Source organism: Xiphophorus hellerii, chromosome 12 (assembly GCF_003331165.1).
Source record: "Xiphophorus hellerii strain 12219 chromosome 12, Xiphophorus_hellerii-4.1, whole genome shotgun sequence".
In the NCBI taxonomy this organism is placed as follows: domain Eukaryota; kingdom Metazoa; phylum Chordata; class Actinopteri; order Cyprinodontiformes; family Poeciliidae; genus Xiphophorus; species Xiphophorus hellerii.
The window spans coordinates 32,384,677-32,406,601 of NC_045683.1; the positions used below are offsets into that span (position 1 = coordinate 32,384,677).

General features: G+C 39.4%; 2 protein-coding genes across 5 annotated transcripts in view; both read left to right on the forward strand.

Moving 5' to 3' along the window:
- The first annotated feature begins 2,207 nt into the window (after positions 1-2,207).
- arrdc1a (arrestin domain containing 1a) lies at positions 2,208-16,844 on the forward strand. The gene is made up of 8 exons (XM_032578963.1): positions 2,208-2,391; positions 5,477-5,587; positions 5,823-5,873; positions 8,405-8,559; positions 9,214-9,396; positions 11,092-11,268; positions 11,358-11,895; positions 16,099-16,844. The coding sequence occupies exons 1-8, from the start codon at positions 2,274-2,276 to the stop codon at positions 16,134-16,136; spliced, it is 1,371 nt and encodes a 456-aa protein (XP_032434854.1). The 5' UTR covers positions 2,208-2,273; the 3' UTR covers positions 16,137-16,844.
- A 1,513-nt stretch (positions 16,845-18,357) lies between these two features.
- ehmt1a (euchromatic histone-lysine N-methyltransferase 1a) overlaps positions 18,358-21,925 on the forward strand; it is a 37,674-nt gene continuing 34,106 nt past the window's right edge. For all 4 annotated transcript variants that reach the window (XR_004341329.1, XR_004341330.1, XM_032579795.1 and 1 more), the window contains exons 1-4: positions 18,358-18,423; positions 19,429-19,811; positions 20,597-20,723; positions 21,525-21,607. Coding sequence is in view for 2 of the 4 variants with exons in the window: in XM_032579795.1 (XP_032435686.1) it covers positions 18,369-18,423; positions 19,429-19,811; positions 20,597-20,723; positions 21,525-21,607 (648 nt within the window). In the remaining 2 variants the exon portion in view is untranslated. The remainder of the gene's footprint in view (positions 18,424-19,428; positions 19,812-20,596; positions 20,724-21,524; positions 21,608-21,925) is intronic.

Below are 21,925 nucleotides of genomic sequence, written 5' to 3' on the forward strand. Positions count from 1 at the left end.
ACAGATAGAATGTCATTATCCATCCAGTTGTTAAGAAATAGGGATTTATGCTTGAAGCAAATATTTTGGTTATTCCAAATAAAACAGTTAGGAGGGGAAACGTCATGTATATAAACCAATGTCCAGGATGAGAGTTGTTTATGGAATCTAGATAAATTAACAGGGAGTTTTTCTATTTTGTAGTTACATCTTAATAAAAAGTCTAGGCCACCCAAAGATTTAAAGACTTGTGTAGGAATCCAATGCCACATTGAATTAGGATTTTTCAAATATCTTTGGATCCACCTAACTTTTAATGCAGAATGTAGGGCATTAAAGTCCAGAACATTGAAACCACCTGAACTTAGTCTGTTGATCATAACATTCTTCTTAATAAGATGGGGCTTTTTTTCCTCAAATGAAATCAAAGAGTATTTGATCAATTTTAGTGCAAAGGCTGTTTGAGACACTAAGGGCTGAACTGGCATAGACAAGACGAGAAAGACCTTCAGTTTTGGCCAGCAGGACTCAACCAGTGATAGTCAGGTCTCTCTGTTAACCATAGATTAAATATTTGTTGTCAGGAGGGTATAATTGGATCAAAGTTTTTGTTAATTCTTGTTGTTTGCTCTTTAACTATAGTTTCCCCAATATTTTTAACTTCAGACTTCACATGAATTCCTGACTGAGATAATCCATTACAACTATTGATTGGAAGAAGTTCACATAAGGGATTAAAGTTCACATTAGATAAGTTAAGTTTAAAATCAGAGGCTACAGAAAATGTATTTAAAAGTTTAAGTGCAACATTAATTTGAATCCTATCTTGTAAGAATAAAGTTGTGTCTTAAGCTAGTTGACTCGAGTTTTTCCTGCAACTGAGATGCCTTTGAGATCACTATTTTTAATAAAAGTAGCTAGAATTTGCATAGGGAGAAGAAACAAAAAGGGTGATACAGGGCATCCCTGACGAATCCCACGTTCTATTTTAAATCTTTTGGTAATTCAGTGGGATAATTTTATTGAGCTATTTCCATAAGCATGAAGAGTGTGGATTGATGGTTGAAAATTCTCTCCAAAGCCAAATAAGCTGAGGGCTTTGAAGATGAACTCATGTTCTATCGAGTCAAATGGCTTTTGAAAATCTAAAAATCAAATAAAGCTGTTAGCTGAAACCATTTCTGGATAGTCTAAGATTTCAAGAACCAATCTTATATTATCAATAATATGCCTTCCAGCCATAAAGCTGTTCTGAGATTCCTCTATAATACCACTAAGAACTTTTGTTTTGTTTTTTTTTTGCCAAACAACTGGCTAAGATTTTGTAATCACTGTTAAGTAAAGAAATAGGACATCAATTATCCAAAATTAATGCATCCTTCTGAGGTTTTGGGATTAGAACAATTAACCTTTGAGAAAGTGATGGGGGGATTCTTTCATTACTAATGCTTTCAATAAATACAGAATGTAAAAATGGAGTGAGTTCTTCTGAGAACATCTTATAAAGTTCTTATGTAAGTTCATCTGTACCAGGGGATTTATGTGATTTAAGACTATTAATAGCTTCTTTAATTTCATCAGGTGTGATTGGAGAGTCACATAATATTTTGTTTTGGTCACCAATTGTTTCTGTGGAGTTAACTCTTTAACTCTTAAGGAGTTAAAGAAATAATCATGTTCCTCAGGAGAATGTCTAAACGTATACAATAATTTGTAAAAAGTTTCACATATATTGGCAATCATTTTGGGGCCATCAATAATTGTGCCACTTGAATTAAGTTTAGTAATACAATTTTTTGCTTGTCTTTGCTTTTCAAGTTTGAAAAAATAGCTAGAGTTTTGTTCCCCCTCTTCTAACCATTTGGCCTGTGAACGTATAAAAGCTCCTTTTGCTTTTTTAATATGTTTGATCAAGTTTAAGCTGAAACCTTTGTAACTTGGCTCTCTGTTGTTCAGATAGCTTTTCAGGAAGAGTATAGGATAATGAAATCCACTCAGAGACCAAGCAGTTTTCCAACTTTATGCTATTTTTTATTCTACTTGCCCCAGCTTTACTTAAGATCTTTCTTAACTCATATTTTAAAAGCTCCCAGTAACGTCCATAATTATTTTCATATTGTGCTGGTTTTAAGAGCTCTGCAATTTTGTTTTTAATTGTTAAACAGACAAAAGTTGCCCAAGATTACCTTGGCGCTGCTGCTGACGTCAATAAGGGGCGGAGTTAGGGAGCCAGGTACTGAGCCCAGCAGTTCTCGTGCGCTGCTCAGGTGTTTGTTGGTTTCGGTGAGGATAACATGGGAAAGCTGGAGGCCATCGAGGTCGAGTTTAACGAGAACAAAGTTGTGTACACTCCGGGAGAGTCCATTTCTGGGAAGGTGACAGTCAAACTGAACCAGCCGATCCAATGCAAAGGTAGGCAACCTCCGCTGAACCGTCTCCGTCTCCCCCCTGGTGGGAAATGTTCCTGTCGCTGAACAAGGAAGTGGGGAAATGAGTCAGGATCAAGCAGAGTCACGCAGCTCCGTTTTACTTCGAGACCTGCTGGATTTAGGAAAGCTCCTTGTAGTCTGTGGGACGTTTTGGACCACCTGTATGACCGGGTGGCGCTGGGCGGGTTCGGGGAGGATGGAGGGGTTAAGTGGGTGGTGAAGTGGAGGTTGGAGGGTTTTTAGAAGCCAAAAGGTTGAAGAATAACTGTTGTTTAAAGTCAAAGTTGCATCTTGTACATTTGTAATGAACTGCTGATTATATGTTTTATACAGGTTATTTATTTTTGCAGTCAGGTTAAGCTGCATCATTTGAGGTACTGGAAAGGCCTCAAACAACAAGGGAAAACATGAGCAGACTTGATTGGCAGCGTTTTAGTGAATTAGTTAAGCTTTTATTGTTTTCTTGACTGAGTATTAAATACCAAATAGAAAAAGATAAATTGTGTAACTTTTGGTTGACTGCACTGGGGATTCTTCTTATAAAAGCAACACAGGACATTCCTGGGAAAGCATAACCTGTCAACCTGCTTTGACAGGTTAACTGTCATAACATCAGCTGACCTGACTCACTGTTTCAGAACTTCCTTTTCTGTTTGCATGTTGTTGCGTTTTAAGAACACTCAGTCATTGTCACCCATTGTCTTGCATACTAATAGAACATAAACTGAAACTAGTAGAAGTCAAACTGGAAAAATGGAGTGTGGAACTGGAAATGAGAGCACAACCCATCCAGTTTGCGATAGAGCGACGCCTCCTTTGGATGATGAGAATTCACTCTTCAAACCATTAGGAACTCTTGTGTCATCAGGAGAAGGGAAAGGCAAAAGGGCCACACAGATACTTTTAAATCTTTGGTTTTTCTACAGCCCACAGACCTCTTCACTGAGACGGGACCAAAACCTTCAGACACAGAGTCATGTTTCTGAGCTGATTCTCACAGGCTGAAGCTGGCTGAAATTCTGCTACCTTTCGACTGAGAGCTGGTTCCCATGTTGGGAGTGGCACTGTGTTTATGGTCCTTCCAGTTAGTTGGCATTCCTGTTCAGGCAGACCACGTCCTTCTGTCTGTCCTCTAACCAGCTGCAGGCTCAATCATTTGGATATTCTCATGCAGGCTTTTGAGACCAACGGTTTTGGTCCTTAGGAGTTTAATTTTCACTCAGTGGATCTTCTCAGGTCATTAAAGAATTGTTTAATCCCTTAACTGTCACTCTCAAAATGCTTTTAGATAAGTCTGTAGATCTATCAAGTCACCGATGTCATCAGGACAGTTAAGAGTTTACAGAATTTTTCCAAAGCTATTTTCTTTTCACTTATCATGACTGATTGTAGAAATATGAGCATAATTTTCTAAACTTTTTGGAAGTTATTTCTGCCTTTGTGGCAGTAGATTATCCTGCCACCCCTGAGGTATTCTGCTGCACACTGACACCACACCAGAACCTGGCATGGCTCTATTGGACCATGTCAGGGTGCTACAGAAGATTTTGTATTAAGTTGATATGCCAGTATATGAGTACAGTAATTGACTCTAATTTTCTTGCATTTAATTCTGTTGGAGTCATTTAACCATTTTCTCTACAGATGCACTGATTAGGCTGATCATGCTCATACCGATGTCTAGTCATGCCAAATTCCGATTTGTAAATTAATTTTTTTTTTTGGCTCTAGTGGCTCTTATTGAACTTTATTGGGTGGAGAGAGAAGGGGGTGATGGAATGCAGCAAATGGCCCAAGACTGGGAATCAGACCTCTGCCAGGACTGCAGCCTGTGCACACGGTGCGCTGCTCTACCCGGGGTTTTCTTCTATAACTACAGAACATACAAATGGATAAATAGAAATGTAGAAATCATTGACCATGAAAGGAAAGAAAATGCAATAGTTTCTGAAACTTTAAAAGTCATTTTGAATCTTTTACAAGATCATTAATATTCACGTATCTAACATACCTCACCTCTCTTGAATTTTCACTAAAATAAAAGAAACTAGATTAAGTAACATGTTGTGGTACCTTTACTGACTACAAAGAGAGAGAGTTTCTGTTCTAATAGATTTTATATTAAAACTAGCATTTTTTATTTTTCAGTAAGGAAAAACTTTCCTGATTTGTTGATGCATCACTAATTTATCTCCACAGTTATTTGTACTGCTGAGAGTGAGTCTATTGTCAGTTATAGAGGGAATGATAAGAACTGCGGTTTCAGTATGAAACATGTAATGTGTAATGGCATCGACCGGTGTGAAAACATTAATCAGCAGTTCTGTTAGCACTGGTGATTGCTGCAAAAAGGTTCCAGGCTCAAATACTGGTCTTGAGTATATTATAATGGAGTTTACATATTCTCTTTATAATTGTGTGGATTTCATCCAGGTGCTCCAGCATATATTTTAACAGTATTTTCATAAGTGTGATCAACAGTTGTGCCACATTATGACATTTCTCCTGGTCTGTATTCATCACTGAGCTTCAGTCTGACGCATGTCTGCCTGACAAACTGAGGATCCATGTTTAAATATTTATTGTTATTCTTAACACAGTTGTTGCTGTTGCTACCATTACAGAAGTGGTTATACAGCATAAAGCTCATGTGTTTCTTGCTGTAAACATCCCGTCTCCTGTTACCTCAGTATGATGGAGTATGCAGAATAAGTTAACATCAAACACTTGTCATACAGTAAAAATGATAGCAAATGATAGTAAATAGTCGTTGTTCAGTAGCATAGTTTTGCTTTGTCATACAATATCTAAATGAATAAATATGGACTTTAAGGCCCAGCAGAGCAGCGAAGTGGAACACAGTTCTTCCTGGTTTTTTGTTTGTTTGTTTTTTCTAGATTCACAGATGTTTATGCACATGGTTTTCATTTCAACAGTAGAGATTCCAGAGTACTTTTTTTTTTTTTTGGTAACTTAACATTTGCTGAAAGCTACTTAAGCTATTAGCATTCAGACCCTGCTTCATTTTTAAATCTATTTCCTGTGTGTGTTTTTTATTTCATCCACAGCCATCAAAGTGAGCTGCAATGGTTTCTGTGGCATCACCACTAAGATAAATGACACCGCCTGGACAACAGAGGAGCAGTACTTTAACAACACCATCTCTGTTGCTGACAAAGGTACAAAGTCCAGCACTGATGGCACTGTTCCCTTTAGCAAGTGGGCTTGTCGGGATTATTTTTGACATATTTAGTAAGTAAATATTGACGTGACTTCTTTGTCATCCAAATGATAGTAAGGTGTGTGTAGCTGAAGTGTAAAGACTGCACAAATGAAAGCTGCATTTGCCCACTGCAGCCCTGGGTGAAAAACAGGAGGCTGATTGTTTCTGTGCTCTCTTTGTGTCCCATACAGGAACCCTGAAGCAGGGCGACCACCAGTTTCCCTTCAAGTTTCTCATACCAGGTAGGATTGATGAGTGACGGGATGAACACATGCTGCTTTGCATTCTTTCCCATGATAATGGGTTTTTCCCCTTGCAATTCCAGTCAGGCTGCAATGTTTTGCATGTGGATTTATACTGTCATCGTAGCCTGGACTGGCAACAGTTACCTGAGACTCAGGACACTGATTTTTCTTTTTACTACTTGGTAGTGAGAGAAAATCTTCCCAGATTTTCATTTTGGACCACAGAGCAATCAACAACCAAGACTTGTTTTAGGAATTCTTCTAAAAAGCATATCTTGAAACAGTGATGCCAAATCAGCTGTTAATGCAGTAACAGAGCACAACAACACACACATTTTATGCAGAATTTGGTAAAAATAAGTGTTTATGTTTTTATGCCTTTCAGCAGCTGTAGGATAGCCAAGACTCACTGGGAAATGTTTATCTTGCTATGAGAAGATTTGCTGGTTGCATGGGTAAAAAGGTCTCATGTAAATTCAGTCCACTTACAGATTAACATGATACAGCTAATAATGGGGATGTACACATAGATTTAATCTTATTCTAAATACAACATTCAAAATATACTTGTCTTGTTTTATGAATTTTATGAATGACACAATAACCCAGAAAGACAAGGGCCAACTTTAACTGTATCATAGATCTGAGACAATAACAGCAGAAATGCATAACTGTCTGCCTGCAAAGTGGTCAAACATGCAGGCACAGAATTGGAATTGAATTAATCGGGTAGAAAAGTAAAGCCGGATTCTTGGATTTGGTTGCCTAGTATCCTGGACTGTCTTGATGTATGCCAGTATATTTTCTTATTGAGAGATATGAATAATTTTTGAATTCCATTTTGAATTCCAAATGATGTGGTTGGCAAGTTACTGTTGTTTTTCACTCCACACCCATTTTCATACTGTTATTGTCTATAGTCACAGGACAGTGATGCCTGCAACTGTCTGCATATTAGCCAGAACAAGTTCAAACACAACATTCTTCCGCTGAGAAAGTATATTAGCAGTGTTGATTACTTATCTGATTTCAAAGACCTTAATAAAGTGAAACTCGCTGACTCCTAAACTTTGGTTAATCTAGTTTGGTGACACAGCTTGTTATGGTGTTGTAGTGCAACCCACATAAACAATAAAACCAGGTCATAGAAGGCTTGTGTGGGGTTCATTTGGATGGTATGATCTCAACACTGAAACATGCAGTCAAGTATTTTGTCAAGTGAAATCATTAGGTCTCCTTCCTATAGAAACGTTTGGCTCTCAGTGGTACCAGTTTTCTGGTGCCAGAGTCGGGCATTAACTCTGGTCTGACAGAGTCTCTTCCTTAAAGAACATCTAGAGGACCAGGCAATGTTTCTCAGATGGACAACTTTGATTGACGTCAAGCTAACGGGTTGTAACTAATATTAAAGGAGTGAAGTGAACTTTACTTTTGTGAAACAAACACCTATCACTTTGTTTTCAAGTTGTTGAGCTTTATGTCCTCAGTTCCCAATGAGGACATAAAGTTCCTACGGAACACTTGTGCCTGTAATGACAAGCCTTCTCACCTTCAATCTGAGTCATCAGCAAAGAGATGTCTCCAGGAAATGTTACAAACAAATCTTGACTTATCAAAGAATGTTTTGTTGAACTCCAAAGAGAATGACCAAATGGAACATTTATCTCAGATGACATGTTAAATACTGGTCAGAGGTATGCAGGCTGAAGGTGTGTGTTTATGTGGGTCTGACGCAGTAAGTTGACGCAGCAAACTGGGAGAAACTTCAGTAAGCAGTTTCTCCCTTTAAACTGTGTCACTCCACGGTGACACATGGCAGTTTCTGACATGAGGCTGAACGGAGAATATGAAGATATTTCTGGATAAACATCTCGACTGAGATGATTATCTGTTGACGTGGACTTTGTAGTCATTTACTTCCTGCCACGCTTTGACTTCATAGACTCTGACGCAACACAGCGCTGACTATATCTTTGTATTTTAGTCTTGGAAGAACCACTTTCCTGTTTGAGATTATTGTTCTTTCTGCCACTGCATTGCAAGATGTAAAACCAATAAACCAGCCCAACCAGTCTTTTACACTGTTACACAACATTGTGTGTGGTTTGAAATGTGTGTGGGCGTGTGTGGGTGTGTGTGTGTGTGTGTGTGTGCCTGTTTACCTACTTAAGACCCTTTTTGGTATAATCATTCTGAAGACCAATAAGCCTGGCCCTACTGTGGCAGACCGCCAATGTTGGGAGTAGACACAGAGTTATTAAAATAAATCCTAATATGACGGAATGTGTGCTTGCTCTTACCTCTATCACTTTGTTTTCAGGTTGTTTATATGATCTGATAATATTTCAAGATTCGGAAGTAAAAACAAAAATCTTTTTCTATCATATTTACTAAATTATCAAATTGAATCTGAATTTTAAAGTGAAAACCATGTGTCATGATGAACTGTGTTTTAGAGTAGAATTGATCAGATTTTGAGCATTTCGTAAAGGAAAACATGATGGTTCTGTTATGCTTGTCTCCCACAGCCTCTTCCCCAACCTCTTTTGAAGGCAGTTATGGCAAAATCATTTACAGAGTGAGGGCTTTTATCGAAACCCCTCGATTTGCCAAGGACTACAGCACAGAGAAGCCTTTCTACCTGCTGAGCCTTCTGAACCTGAATGAACTGCCAGACATATGGGTGAGCTGTTCCGGATTTTTCTACAGATTAGTCCTGGTACATCAGGTTGGTGGTGGATGTGGGTGTTCAATTAAAAAGCTAGGTGGTAAAATGGAACAGGTTCAGATATTCTTTTGTAGGGAAGAAAATAAACTGGATATGCATAAATGTAGAACAGAGATAGGCAAGCTAAGCTGTTTGGAGGTCGTTGTGTAGAGAAGGGATGTTGAATTTATTGAACAAGGGATCTTTACACTCCAGAGTTCCAGATTAGAGTATAAGTGATTAGACACTTTTAGGCCTGGTTTTCACATTCATCTTGATTTAGTAACACTGGAACAATGCTAAATATTGGTAAAAACACACAGGAAACATATTGAAGAGAAGACTTTCACTGGCACTAGCTGCACATTAATGCTACTCTTTGAAGTAGTTCAGAAAAACATATTTGGACACATTTTTTTTCAATTCATTAATCAAGAGAGGTTTCAGTCAAAGTCATAAGTAGATCACAAAATACGGAAATAATTAAGAGAGACAAGACACAATGTGAATGTTTAATTGTGGGTAGTTTTTTTTTTTCTGTGTCAGACTTTAAGAGAAAAGACCAATGAAAGATTCAATGGAATTTATTTACAAACTCACTGATCATTTTGTCCTTGTTATTCTTTACAGGGACCATCCACTTCTGAAGTAACTCAGCAGTTCACCTACATGCTTCTAAAAACGGGGACAATTGTTCTGAAGGCCGAAACAGACATGAAGGGTTACACACCAGGCCAGATCATCAAGGTGTCGGCCTACATCCATAACCAATCCTCAAAGTCCACAGGCCACATAGCTGCCAGCCTTGTGCAGGTAAAAGCTTTTCAATGCACTAAAAATATGTCTTAAAGAACTTTTCATGTCACCTATTGCTAGATACGTAGTTAATGAGGCCTTACTTTGAGTAGACATTCACTGCAGTTCTTGCTTTGTGGGGTGCATCAGGATTGATTTGAGAATATAGCAGGAGGGGTGACACACAGATTGATTTGCTTTTTCATGGTTTGTTATGTGTGCTGTATGTTATGTCTCTGTGCTACTGTCTCTACAACCCCTGTCCAACTCCTGAACAGAAAAAAATAAGAAACAAAACAGTGACTCTGGATCCCAAGCAGGAATTCCTTCACTTCAGAAACCAGCTTCACTGATGCATCCCTTCAAGACATCAAAGATCAAGCTTTGCTTGAACTAATGGAGTTTAGCCACCACAACTCCTGACAATGGATTATTCTCAGGAGATTTATTTATTTATTTATTTATCTCCTCTGCTGAGAAACCATTGGTCAACGCTGCTGCTGTGGGAAGAGTTCCTTGATCAGCATCTGACCCTGTTTTGGACCCACAGTTGAAATGTTCATAGAAAAAACAACTTTATTTATGAAGCACTTTATACATCGACAGGACCAAAGTTCTATACACAATCATAAAATACAATGCAATTATAAAATAGAAAAGATCGAATATAAAATACATATTAATATACAGACACAATAAAACAAAGTGAAACCTCTCAGATTGTGCCAAAAGCCAAAGAAAAAAGATGGGTCTTAAGAAGGGACTTAAAAACAGTGAGTGAAGAGGCCTGTCTTATTCCCTAAGGAAGATCATTCCATAGTTTGGGAGCTGCCACAGAAAAAGCGCGGTCCCCTCTGAGCTTACACTTTGTCCTTGGTACCTTCAGAAGCAGCTGATCAGCTGACCTGAGGGAACGGGAGGGAGTGTAAGAATGTAACAGCTCAGACAGATAGGGAGGGGCAAGGCCATTAAGAACTTTAAAACAAATAAAAGGATTTTAAAATGAATCCTAAAATATACTGGCAACCAGTGTAAGGAAGCTAAAATAGGGGAAATATGGTCAAATTTTCGTGTACCTGTTAAAAGACGTGCAGCAGCATTTTGTACCCTCTGAAGCTAGAAAATACATAAATCATTGACTCCTGTATAATGTGCATTACAGTAATCCAGCCGTGTGGTCACAAATGCATGGATCACTGTTTCGAAGTCCTGCCTGGAAAGAATAGGTTTTACTTTGGCTAGCTGCCTTAAGTGGAAAAAGCTGGATTTTACAACGACCCTAATGTGTGCTTCCAGCTTAAGACCAGCATCCATCTTGACCCCAAAATTTGTAATAACAAGCTTGACATACTGGGCCAAAGAGCCAAGATTGGTCAGGGAATCTACAGTGGATCTGCCAAAAATCACTACCTCTGTCTTATCTTCATTAAGTTTCAAGAAGTTTAGAGCCACAAATTTAGAGAAAAACAACCAAAGCTAAAGAATGTTCAGAGAAACAAAAAGATAGGGATCTTAAAGTCAAAATGGGTGATGACTAGTCAAAGATTCTTAATCAACTGCTCTTCCCCTATTTTAAATATTTCATAATTCACAACACCTAGCTTTGCCTTTGTGTTTTTTTGTTCTTTGTGCTTTTTCTGTGAAAACCTGCCTTTTAACACCATGTCACATTCAGCTTTGCTTTAGTAATTTCCGTATCGTTACTGTTTTCAGAGGGTGACCTATGAGACGAAGAAGCCCACCCATGATCTGAAGTCCATAGTGGAGGCGGAAGGCGGTGGGGTAAAGAGTGGTAGAGAGGTGAAGTGGGAGGAGCAGATCATTGTTCCTGCCCTCCCTCAGTCCTCACTGAATGGTTGTGAACTTATAAAGATTGAGTATTATGTCAAGGTAACTTAAGACACTCCATGTCCTTTAAAGTTTATTATGATGTTGTCAGAGAATGTTTGGCTTAGTGAATCTGTTTATTCTGTTTTCAGGTCAGCCTGAAGTCTCCCGATGTCTCGCTGACATTACCGATCCATATTGGAAATGTCTCGCTTGACAAAAAACGCTGTCATTCCAAAAAAGAAATTCCTCCTTCCAAGAAGGAGCTCGTAGCCCCTGAGGCGGAAGCAGAGCCCTCAGCATCTTCCTCCATGAACACACCAGCAGCTCAACCTGGTCCTAGACCTGCTCCCCGACCCACACCCCGCTCCAGGATGTCCTCCCACAGCTTCCCCAGTGCCCCTCCTACTGAGTACCACCATGGAGCAGAAGGTGGGAACTTGATGAATGCCGACTTTCCCAACAAGCGCCAGTCTCAGGCAGTATCCCCCCATGCCTTCAGCTATGCTCCAGGCCTCTTCTTTCCCCAGAACCAACCACCCAATGCGTCTGCCCCAGCTCCAAGTGAACCTTCATCTAGAGGGTCAACAGGGGCCACGGCCCCTTACCCCTCTGGTAATGGTGCCCACCCAATGGCAGCACCACTCAGTCACCCTCCTCCAGACTATGGCACCTCAACCTACCCACAAGGTGAGTTTTTATGTAGCTTTATGGGGGAATTCTACTGCCATAAAGGGTGAAGCTTATACATTTTCAGTTTGAACACAGGATTTCATCTCTTTGTTCACAAAACTTGCAATGCTTGCACTCAAAACTTCTGCTATCTTTCAAATGTTCTTTCAAATCTTTGTGTTCATCCTTAGATTTCGTCCTCTCTGCACAGATTATACACTGCCTGGCCAAAAAAAAAGTCGCCACCAAAAAATGGTCACACTCTCTAATATTTTGTTGGACCGCCTTTAGCTTTGATTACAGCCCGCATTCGCTGTGGCATTGTTTCAATAAGCTTCTGCAGGGTCACAAGATTTATTTCCATCCAGTGTTGCATTAATCTTTCACCAAGATCTTGTATTGATGATGGGAGAGTCTGACCACTGTGCAAAGCCTTCTCCAGCACATCCCAAAGATTCTCAATGGGGTTAAGGTCTGGACTCTGTGGTGGTCAATCCATGTGTGAAAAAGATGTCTCATGCTCCCTGAACCATTCTTTCACAATGTGAGCCCGATGAATCCTGGCATTGTCATCTTGGAATATGCCCGTTCCACTTGGGAAGACAAAATCCATTGATGGAATAACCTGGCCATTCAGTATATTCAGGTAGTCAACTGACCTCATTCTTTGGGCACACAATGTTGCTGAACCTAGACCTGACCAACTGCAGCAACCCCAGATCATAGCACTGCCCCCACAGGCTTGTACAGTAGGCACTAGGCATGATGGGTGCATCACTTCACCTGCCTCTCTTCTTACCCTGATGCGCCCATCACTCTGGAACAGGGTAAATCTGGACTCATCAGACCACATGACCCTCTTCCATTCCTCCAGAGTCCAATCTTTATGCTCCCTAGCAAACTGAAGCCTTTTTTTCTGGTTAGCCTTACTGATTAGAGGTTTTCTTACGGCTACACAGCTGTTCAATCCCAACCCCTTGAGTTCCCTTCGCATTGTGCGTGTGTGTGTGCTTTTGCGTTCACAATTAAACATACTCCTGAGTTCTGCTGTTTTTTTTCTTCGATTTGATTTGACCAAACGTTTAAGTAATCGCCGATCACGATCATTCAGGATTTTTTTCCGACCACATTTCTTCCTGGAAGACGATGGTTCCCCACCATCCTTCCAGTTTTTAATGATGCGTTGGACAGTTCTTAACCCAATTCTAGTAGTTTCTGCAATCTCCTTAGATGTTTTCTCTGCTTGATGCATGCCAATGATTTGACCCTTCTTAAACAGACTAACGTCTTTTCCACGACCACAGGATGTGTCTTTTGCCATGGTTGTTTAAGAAATGAGTTACTCATTGCGTCAGCTGGGGTTAAATAACTTGTTGCCAGCTGAAAGATAATCGCCTATGCCACAGGTGTCAAACTCCAGTCCTCGAGGGCCGCTGTCCTGCAGTTTTTAGATGTGCCACAAGTACAAAACACTGGAATGAAATTGCTTAATTACCTCCTCCTTGTGTAGATCAGTTCTCCAGAGCCTTAATGACCTAATTATTCTATTCAGGTGTGGTGCAGCAGAGGCACATCTAAAAGTTGCAGGACACCGGCCCTTGAGGACTGGAGTTCGACACCCCTGGCCTATGCAGTACTTATCCAATAGGAGGCTTGTACCTATTTGCTTAGTTAAATCCAGGTGGCGACTTTTTTTTTGGCCAGGCAGTGTATATCTTTGGCTCTGGTACCCTAGTGGCAGCTGCTGAAACCTGCAACTATTAATGTGGCAGCTTCCAGCAGCTGACACATCAAGTGCCATTACTAGTTGCCCTTGTGACGATTTGAACTTGCTGTCGCTCTTCTTTTGAAAGAATGTCATGACTCTGAAAGTTGTAGCACGGAGCAAAAAGCTGAAGTTGCTTCTCCCTACATCCAGTGTAGAAAGAACATGTGCTACAATTGATTGTAGCAACACAAGAACACCCAGTAGAAGGAAACAAACGCACCCTAGAGGAGGCTCCCACTGCCCACTATTGAACCTTTGCAACTATGTCACTTAATCATTCGAGGCACCATAACAGATGTTGGAAGTGAGGGAAGGGAGTATTAAACAGAGCAACTGAAATTGTTTTCCAAAGTTGTTTTTGTCAGTTTGTCAGTTTATTCATGGTTTCTACTGTTCGAGTCAAGCTAATTTGTCTGTGAACTTTACACACCTGGTTGGGGCTCATAGACGATGGATTTTCACTGTTAGATTTTCACTGCTAGCTTAGACCCCCACCCATTCCTTCTTATGCGCACCTTCTCAATAAAGCAATATTTGATATCTTTTAAATCATACTTACACTCATAAAGTATATGAACGTTAATCTTCTTACCTTTTAAAAAGTGTTCACTGCAAATCAGCAATTACACCGAGGGTTGACAGTCACGATAAATGACGGCTGCTATCCATCACCGCCGTATCTTTCCTCATTAAAAGTTACAAAATAAAATGACAAGTTTTGGTTTGAATCCTTGTCTGTTTCTGCAGCCGACCGCGCAGCACCTTATGACCATTTTTAAAGTGAAATAAACTAAATAAAAGCAAAATTAGGTTACAGATGTCTGTTTTGAGACAGATGTAGGAGCGCATTGGTTGTTTTGAGCTCATCATGGCAGAGTGGGTGGAGTTCTGGAGAGTGACATCACCTGCAAAGGCTCAATAACACTTTATTTATAGCCTGGCTAGAACGGTTGCCAGGCAATGGAAAACTATTTGCAAGTGAGCAGAGAGGTTTGTGAGTGGAGATTTAATCCGTGCAGAGAGAAGTTTTGCGAGCGAGGAGAAAGTCTGACCAGAGTTGAGAGAGCACAGAGAATATTTGAAAGAGAGCAGAGGTTTTGAGTGCAAGCATTACAAGTTTAGAGAACAGAGAGGTGAAACTGCTTTCAAACTGAAAATGTTTGACTTATACCAGTAAAATCCCCACATATGACATCTGTCACTGCATTGCAAAGGTTCACTGACTTTATTTGTGAGTTAGCACTTAATCATATACGTACATTAGTAATTACTTTTGGTCAAGAGCTTTTAAAAATGCTTTTTCATTTGTGTTCAATTTCTTTTAAAGGGCCAGAACATTTGAAAGCTACTGGCATTTTTTCAGAAACTAATATTCTAACTTGCAGCATTTAGTCATTGCTGTTTGTAGTTTATTCTTCAGATGGTGAGGTTTTCTGAGACAACAGGAAACATGAATGTCTGAGCAGGCATGATGGGTCCAGCTATGACCATGTGCTTATGGGTCAAACAAACGTGTTGCGTTTAAAGATATTGATTCCATCTAATTATGTCAGAATATTATTCAGTCAAAAGAAATTCAATATAATTCTACATTACCAGTCCAGACAAAAAATGAATCCACTCATGGATCGAAGGGTTAGAGTTCAGAATTACCAGAGCTACATTGGTTGGATTGAAAGACTTTCAAACAGTAGGAGAAACTGTTCTATAGAGCTTCACAAATTCCCTCCTCTGTTAAACATTATTAAAGTTCAGAACAAGAGATTTGCCCCAGCTGCTCTTTCTGGTGACACATATAGGTGGTGGTAGCCACCAGTCGGTGGAAAATAAACATTATAACATCAGATCAATTTCAGTAGTTTGAATTTTGTCAAGTGGGGTTCTGCCTGCAGCGGCTAACAAAGACCATTTGCCTTTTCAGTTCCATGAAGCAGATATCAGCTTTAGTGCTAGTGCTAGATTTAGTGCTAGCTCTTAATCAGAGAGCAAAGTGGGATTTTCTCTAATGCTAAAACTACTACCATCTCACAAATACCTAATCAATAATTTCTAAATCTGTACGCCTCAATTTTTACACCTTAATTGAAAATATTGAACCAGTCACAGAAACTTGGAAGAAACCGTCCTGACATGCTATTTGAAGCGTCAATCACATGTTAGGGTTGCTGTAGAAAAAGCCCTGATGAAGTTTAGTTAAAATTATTTCATAATATACTTCAGCACAGGAACATTAAACAAATGATTAAATCATTAAAAAAATTGCATCTAGTTTTTAAAATGAAACCAATAAATTTGATTGAGGTACATATAATTAACTCTATATTTATTTATTTTTTCCAGTTTTAAAAAATGTACACATTTTCTAAGTTATTTATTTAATGCAATTTGGCACTCTTCACTCTCCATAATGCAATAACATTGTGTTTTTGTGTGATGATGTCTGTGTTTTCCAGAAGCTCCTCCTTCCTACAGAGAGAGCTGCAACACATGAAGTTCATCAAAAAACCAAAACCAGGACAGAAACGATGTGGGAATTATTAAGCGTGGACAATGTGGACATATTTCCAGGATTACATTTTTTTTTTTTAACAAGCCCAGAATACAGAGAGCAGGCCAGCAGGAAACCTGGAGCAAATCGGGTTCCTTTTGGACTCTATACCTGGAGTTTCTGCAGTTTTGAAGTGATCTCAAACTCCAAACTCTTTTAAAAGTCTGTTTAATGTCTTGCATTTGATTAATACAAATAAAAAATAATTTGATTTTTATATGTTTGAAATAGATTTTTAGTTGTGGGTTTGTTTATTTGCTTTTTCAGCATCAGTGACATACTACTAAAAAGTTTAATACAGGAACTGAATCAGCAAGATTAATTTTGAATGTTTTGACACCTGTTAGGACATAAGTTATCAATGCTACTTTTTGCACCTTTGCTCTTTTCATGTCCAATGTCGTTCTCATTGAAATCTTCACATTAATGACGTGTACTGATTTTGTTTTTACCTCTTATGTTTGCTGTTAGAATAATGCAACATCACTGTGATTGGAGCTTTTATTTGGCCATTTATTAGGTGTTTTATATTCAGTCATGTAGATTAGTGCAGATATATTGCCTTTCCTGTAAAATCAAGGAGGATTTTATGTTTATTTATTGTCTTGAATGTCTTCCTGCTGCTGTTTATAATAAATTGAATTAAACAAGTGGGATGTAGCTTGTGTTTTCATCAGCTGCTGATCCTCAGCCAGCTCTGCTCTGGTGGCACCGTCATTCTATAGGAGGGACCGCTTCTCTGTTTAAACCATTTTGACTTGAAGCATTAAGACTACCTCAGGTGTATTCTAACTCCGGTCTAACTCCGGAGTTAGAATACACTCTGGCATTCAAACGCCGGTCCATTACATTGTATTTAAGTAGAATGCAGCTCATGTTGGTATAGATGTCAAATTCAAAAATACTTCATTAATCTCAAAAGGAAATTAAATGTTGGTATGTGATTATGTTGGCAGGGAAGATCTTTTGCAGCTGTCTGTATTACAGAAAATTTGAAGAAGCCTCAGACTGAAGACACTTTGTTTTCCCAAAACAGTCCCATGAAGAGGATGGTCAGGATTGTCCAATCATTTTCTTTATTTTTATGGAGAATCCTTCTTTGCTTAATAATCTCCAGAGGTTCCACAGTTGTCCCCAGAACAGAACCAGCCTTCTTTATCAGGCTGCTGAGCCTTTTTAGGTCCCTGGTTCTGATGCTGCTGCCCCAACAAATGACAGCAGAAGAGATGACGCTCTCAACAACAGACTTAAGATATTGTGCTAGAATATAGATATCCTGCAGCATTTTACAAACCTTGAAAGATCTTAGCTTCCTCAAGAAGTACAGTCTGCTCTATGGTTCTAATAAATGACTTCACTGTTGCGTCTCCAGTCTGTTGTCCAGGCGAACACAGAGGTATTTATATTCCTCAACCACCTCCACTTCATCTCCCGTGTTGGAAATAAGTTTTGATCTAAGGGTAGGGTTAGGGTTAGGGTTATTTTCTCCTGAAAATAAACAACCATCTCTTTTGTTTTGTTTACATTCAAAATGAGATGATTATTTCCACACCATGCCACAAAGAGGTCCACCAGCTCCCTGTACTCAGCCTCTTGTCCATTTCTGATACACCTGACAACTAGTCATCTGAGTATTTCTGTAGATGAAAGAAGTCTGACTTGTACTGGAAGTCTGAAGTGCAGAAAGTGAAAAGAAATGGTGAGAGTACAGTCCCCTGTGGAGTTCGTGTGTTGTTGACCACCTGGTTAGACACACAGTTCTTCAGTCTCACAAAATATGGTCTGTTTGTGAGGAACTCATAGATCCAGGCGATTGTTGAGGCCTCCACCTGTAGTGGTGTAAAGATTACACAAAGTGTTATAAACTTTGAGGTTTTTCCATTGGTACAGCACTGTGAAGAAGACAAATACAAAGTTGCATGGTCAAGATAGCAATAAACCTGGGTTTTAGCTTGGAAAATTTATAGCTGTGGGTATGCAATTTGCCTATTAATAATATAAAGTCTTCAACAAAGATTCTGTTGGAACACTTACCAGGAGTGTTCCAACAAAAAAAAACACACCCACAATATAGTTTTAGAGTTAAACCATATGCCAATTTCAAGTTTTCTTTGTACAAAGAAAAAGCATGCATAAATATTCTGTCCAAGATTTTCTGGGGAAATTGCGCGAATTATGACCCTTCAGGCATTCCATACCTGGTGTGGGCCCAGCGCTGCTTCTCTCTTCGGTAAGTTGGAACTTTTGCTGCTTGAACTTTTAATGTTTAACAGCTGCTGATGTGTTTTATCTATTTTTTTTTTTAGTTTTCTACCGGGGACTTCTGCTTAGAGTAGAGCCCCTTCAGCGAGAGTTTCTCCTGGTTCCTCTCTGCATGCCTTTACGGAGCGAAGCGCACATTGTTTAGTGTTTTAGAAAGAAGCGGTTTAAAAACACTGCGAGTTTTTAAAGTAGCAACAGAGGCCGTTCTCGTCCTCTCGCTGTACGGATGGAAAACCAACTCTTTCAATATAACAAGGTTATTTGTTAACCGCTTCCCGAAGTTTCTCCCCTGCTTCCTACTGAATCAAAACAAAGATGGCAGCCATTGTTTGGTTGCCTCTTTCAAACTTGTGACTCCTGCATCTCATCCTTTGCATTGACTAGTCTTTTGTGAAACAGGGGCCGCAGCGATATGTGGGGCTGCTTAAGTTATCGCTGGGTTAAATGGGAATAATGTGCAACTAACGGGGCGAATGAACAGAAGTTAGTATCGGTACAAAAATGATAAACTGGTGAAAACAGGGTCTGTATTGGTACCGCTAGAATTTCCCGAGCGATACCGACCTCCCTCAAAAAGAGCAATAATTTTAATATTAATAAAGTTTTTCTAGATGATAATGTCTGCCACATATAAGTTATGTTATATAAGTTGTAATTTTCGATCCCACTAAAAATGATTCCGATCAGATTACTGTAACTCCCAAAGAAAAGAATCAAGTAAATTATGTGCTTTAGACATGCTGTTTATTTAATGGTCATATTTCACAGTGCTGACCCACTAATTAAAATGTAATATGCGTGAATGTATGTTTGCTGTAAATCTAAGAAAAAAATAAAAATGATCATCTACAAGTGATAATTTTTATTTTGATTGATTCATTTCTTTCTCCTTGAAATAGATTATTGTCTGTGACCTGTCATGTCCGACACCAACTACTCTGTTGAATAGAGTAAATGTGTTTTCTCTTCACAGCAATGGAGCTCAACAGAAACCATGTGTCCCCTGGACCAGCGGGATCCTCTAATCCTGCTTCTAGAACACCCAAAGCTACTAAAGGACAAGAAGCTAAAAGCAATCAAAGGACTGGTTTCACAGTGACTCCTTTCCACATGTCACCCATAATCAATAATGATGCTGCTTTGCAGAGAAAACCTGTGGGCACAGCTATGGGGAAAGCGCCTCCAGCTCGTAGCAGCCTGTTTCTGGCCGCAGCTGGACGACTGACTGCTGAAGCTGTTGGAGAACGGTTTCCTCCAGCTGCTACTGCTGAAAAGTCAGAGCAGCTGATTCCATCTGCATGTTCAGCACAGGCTCAGCAAGTGGAAAAGGCACAGCAGTCAGGTTCTCTTAGCAAGGCAAGACATTGTTACTGCGATCTTCAAAAGTATGCAACTGTGAATTAGTGTGTATATATACATATATATATATCAGTGACTTGCGGTGAGGTTCATAGCTGGTGAGGCACTGACTTAATCAAAATCATCCATCTATTTTCTTCCACTTATCCAGGGTTGGATCACCGGGGTAGCAGCTTCAGAAAGGAGGCCCAGACTTCCCTCTCGTACAGACAGGAGGAGCATGCTTTCAGAATGGCAGCGAGAGGTTGCACAACTCGCTGCTGCCTCACCAGCTTTGCTTTTGAGCATTTGAATGGGAAATTGCGAAAATTCAGCAATTTTGATGAAAAAATAATCAAAATTTGTTAAGCTAAATGAAAAATAAAAACTTTATAGTACAAAACACAGAGTGAAAATAGCAATTTCTTATCATTATATTATTTTTCCATGATGACAGTTCCTCCTCACCTGACTCCTCTGACCACATGTCACTGAGATATAAGTGACGTATATATATATATATATGTATATATGTATACAGCACAGACCAAAAGTTTGGACACAACTGTGTGTCCAAACACTTTCTCATTGAATTCAATGAGAAGGTGTGTCCAAACTTTTGGTCTGAACTGAGTACAGACCAAAAGTTTGGACACACAGTTGTGTCCAAACTTTTGGTCTGTACTGTATATATACACACACACCACTTCACAGTGGTATTATAGAAAATAACTGCAAGTCCATTTGTTCTTGCCTTATTTCTCTCATTCATTTAATGGAAGGTCATGCCTGTTTTCTCTTAGACTTTTGGCCAAAAGACACAAAAGCCGGTTGCTAAGGACTCTATGTCATCTCAACCAGCATCTACTGCTGAGCAAAACCACACAGCCAAAGGGAGGGGTGTGTCCACCGCGGTCAAAGCTCAGATGGGTTAGTTGATCCGTTTGTCTGCGACTTAGAAAGTTTGCAGTTTTTTTTTGTTTGTTTGTTTTTTTTTTCTCAAGAGTCTTTATTTCAGACTGCTGCATGCAGAGTATGTTATTAGGTAGCTATGGATAAGAATAAATAGGGACTGCTGATTGAAAATTTTGCTGCTCGGAAATAAACAGACAGAATTCACTTCATAGTGAGAGACGGTGAGCAGCAGGGGGTAAATGTAAGTACAGAATTCCTACAGGCCACAAATATACAGAGTTTGATTTCAGCATTTTTTTTATCTTTCAATAAGTTTAGGGAAAAATCATCTTATGGTGATTATCCATCCATCCTTTCATTCATCCATTCATTATTTTTCTTACACCCTTATCCCATTGGGGTCAGGAGGGATGCTGGTCTCCAGGGTGAGAGGCAGGGTCACCCTGGACAGGTCACCAGTTCTTTTAGTGATAAATACATTTTATTTATAAAGCGCTTTTGAAGACACTGAACAATAATAAGATCTAAAACAACAACAGTTATAACAACAAGCAATCGTGGAAATATTAAAACATTTTTATAATTGGAATTGTTTGGTTCTGTTTCCCAACCAAAACGTGTTGGAAACTGCTGCAGTGTGTTTCACATTTTGGTCTCATTGCAAACAGGATTTGCTCTGTAATGTTTTGACATAGTATCTACATATAGACAGTATCTACACATTCTGTCATAAAATGAAACTGGTGCAGTTGTTGTTTTGTTTTTCTAAAAAATAATAATGCCAGACCTTGCAAAATTGTATATTTGTTCTTCTAGTTGTGAAGAAGAAGAAGAGGAGGATGGGAACATACAGCCTTGTCCCAAAGAAGAAAGCAAAGGCAGTTAAACGATTGGAGAAGGCAGGTCTACTTGTTGCTAACTAAGGGGACATAGGCAGCACCATTGTGTCGATTAACACGCCTTACTTGCCTCCTTTAACACGCTGAGGCCGCTGAGAGCTCTGGACTCCAGGCTTGGGCAGCTTTATCTGAAGTGTTAATGCTTCTGAATAGAACTGCATTTTACCTTAAAACGCACACAGCTCAGCAGACTGGGCCAGAGAGAGCTGTTGGCTAGGAAATAGCATGGGTGTGTTTATTTAACATAGTCGGATGCTGCTGATGTGTGCTGGAACCCATAGAATCAAAACTATATAGTGTTTGATGTCCTGACATCTG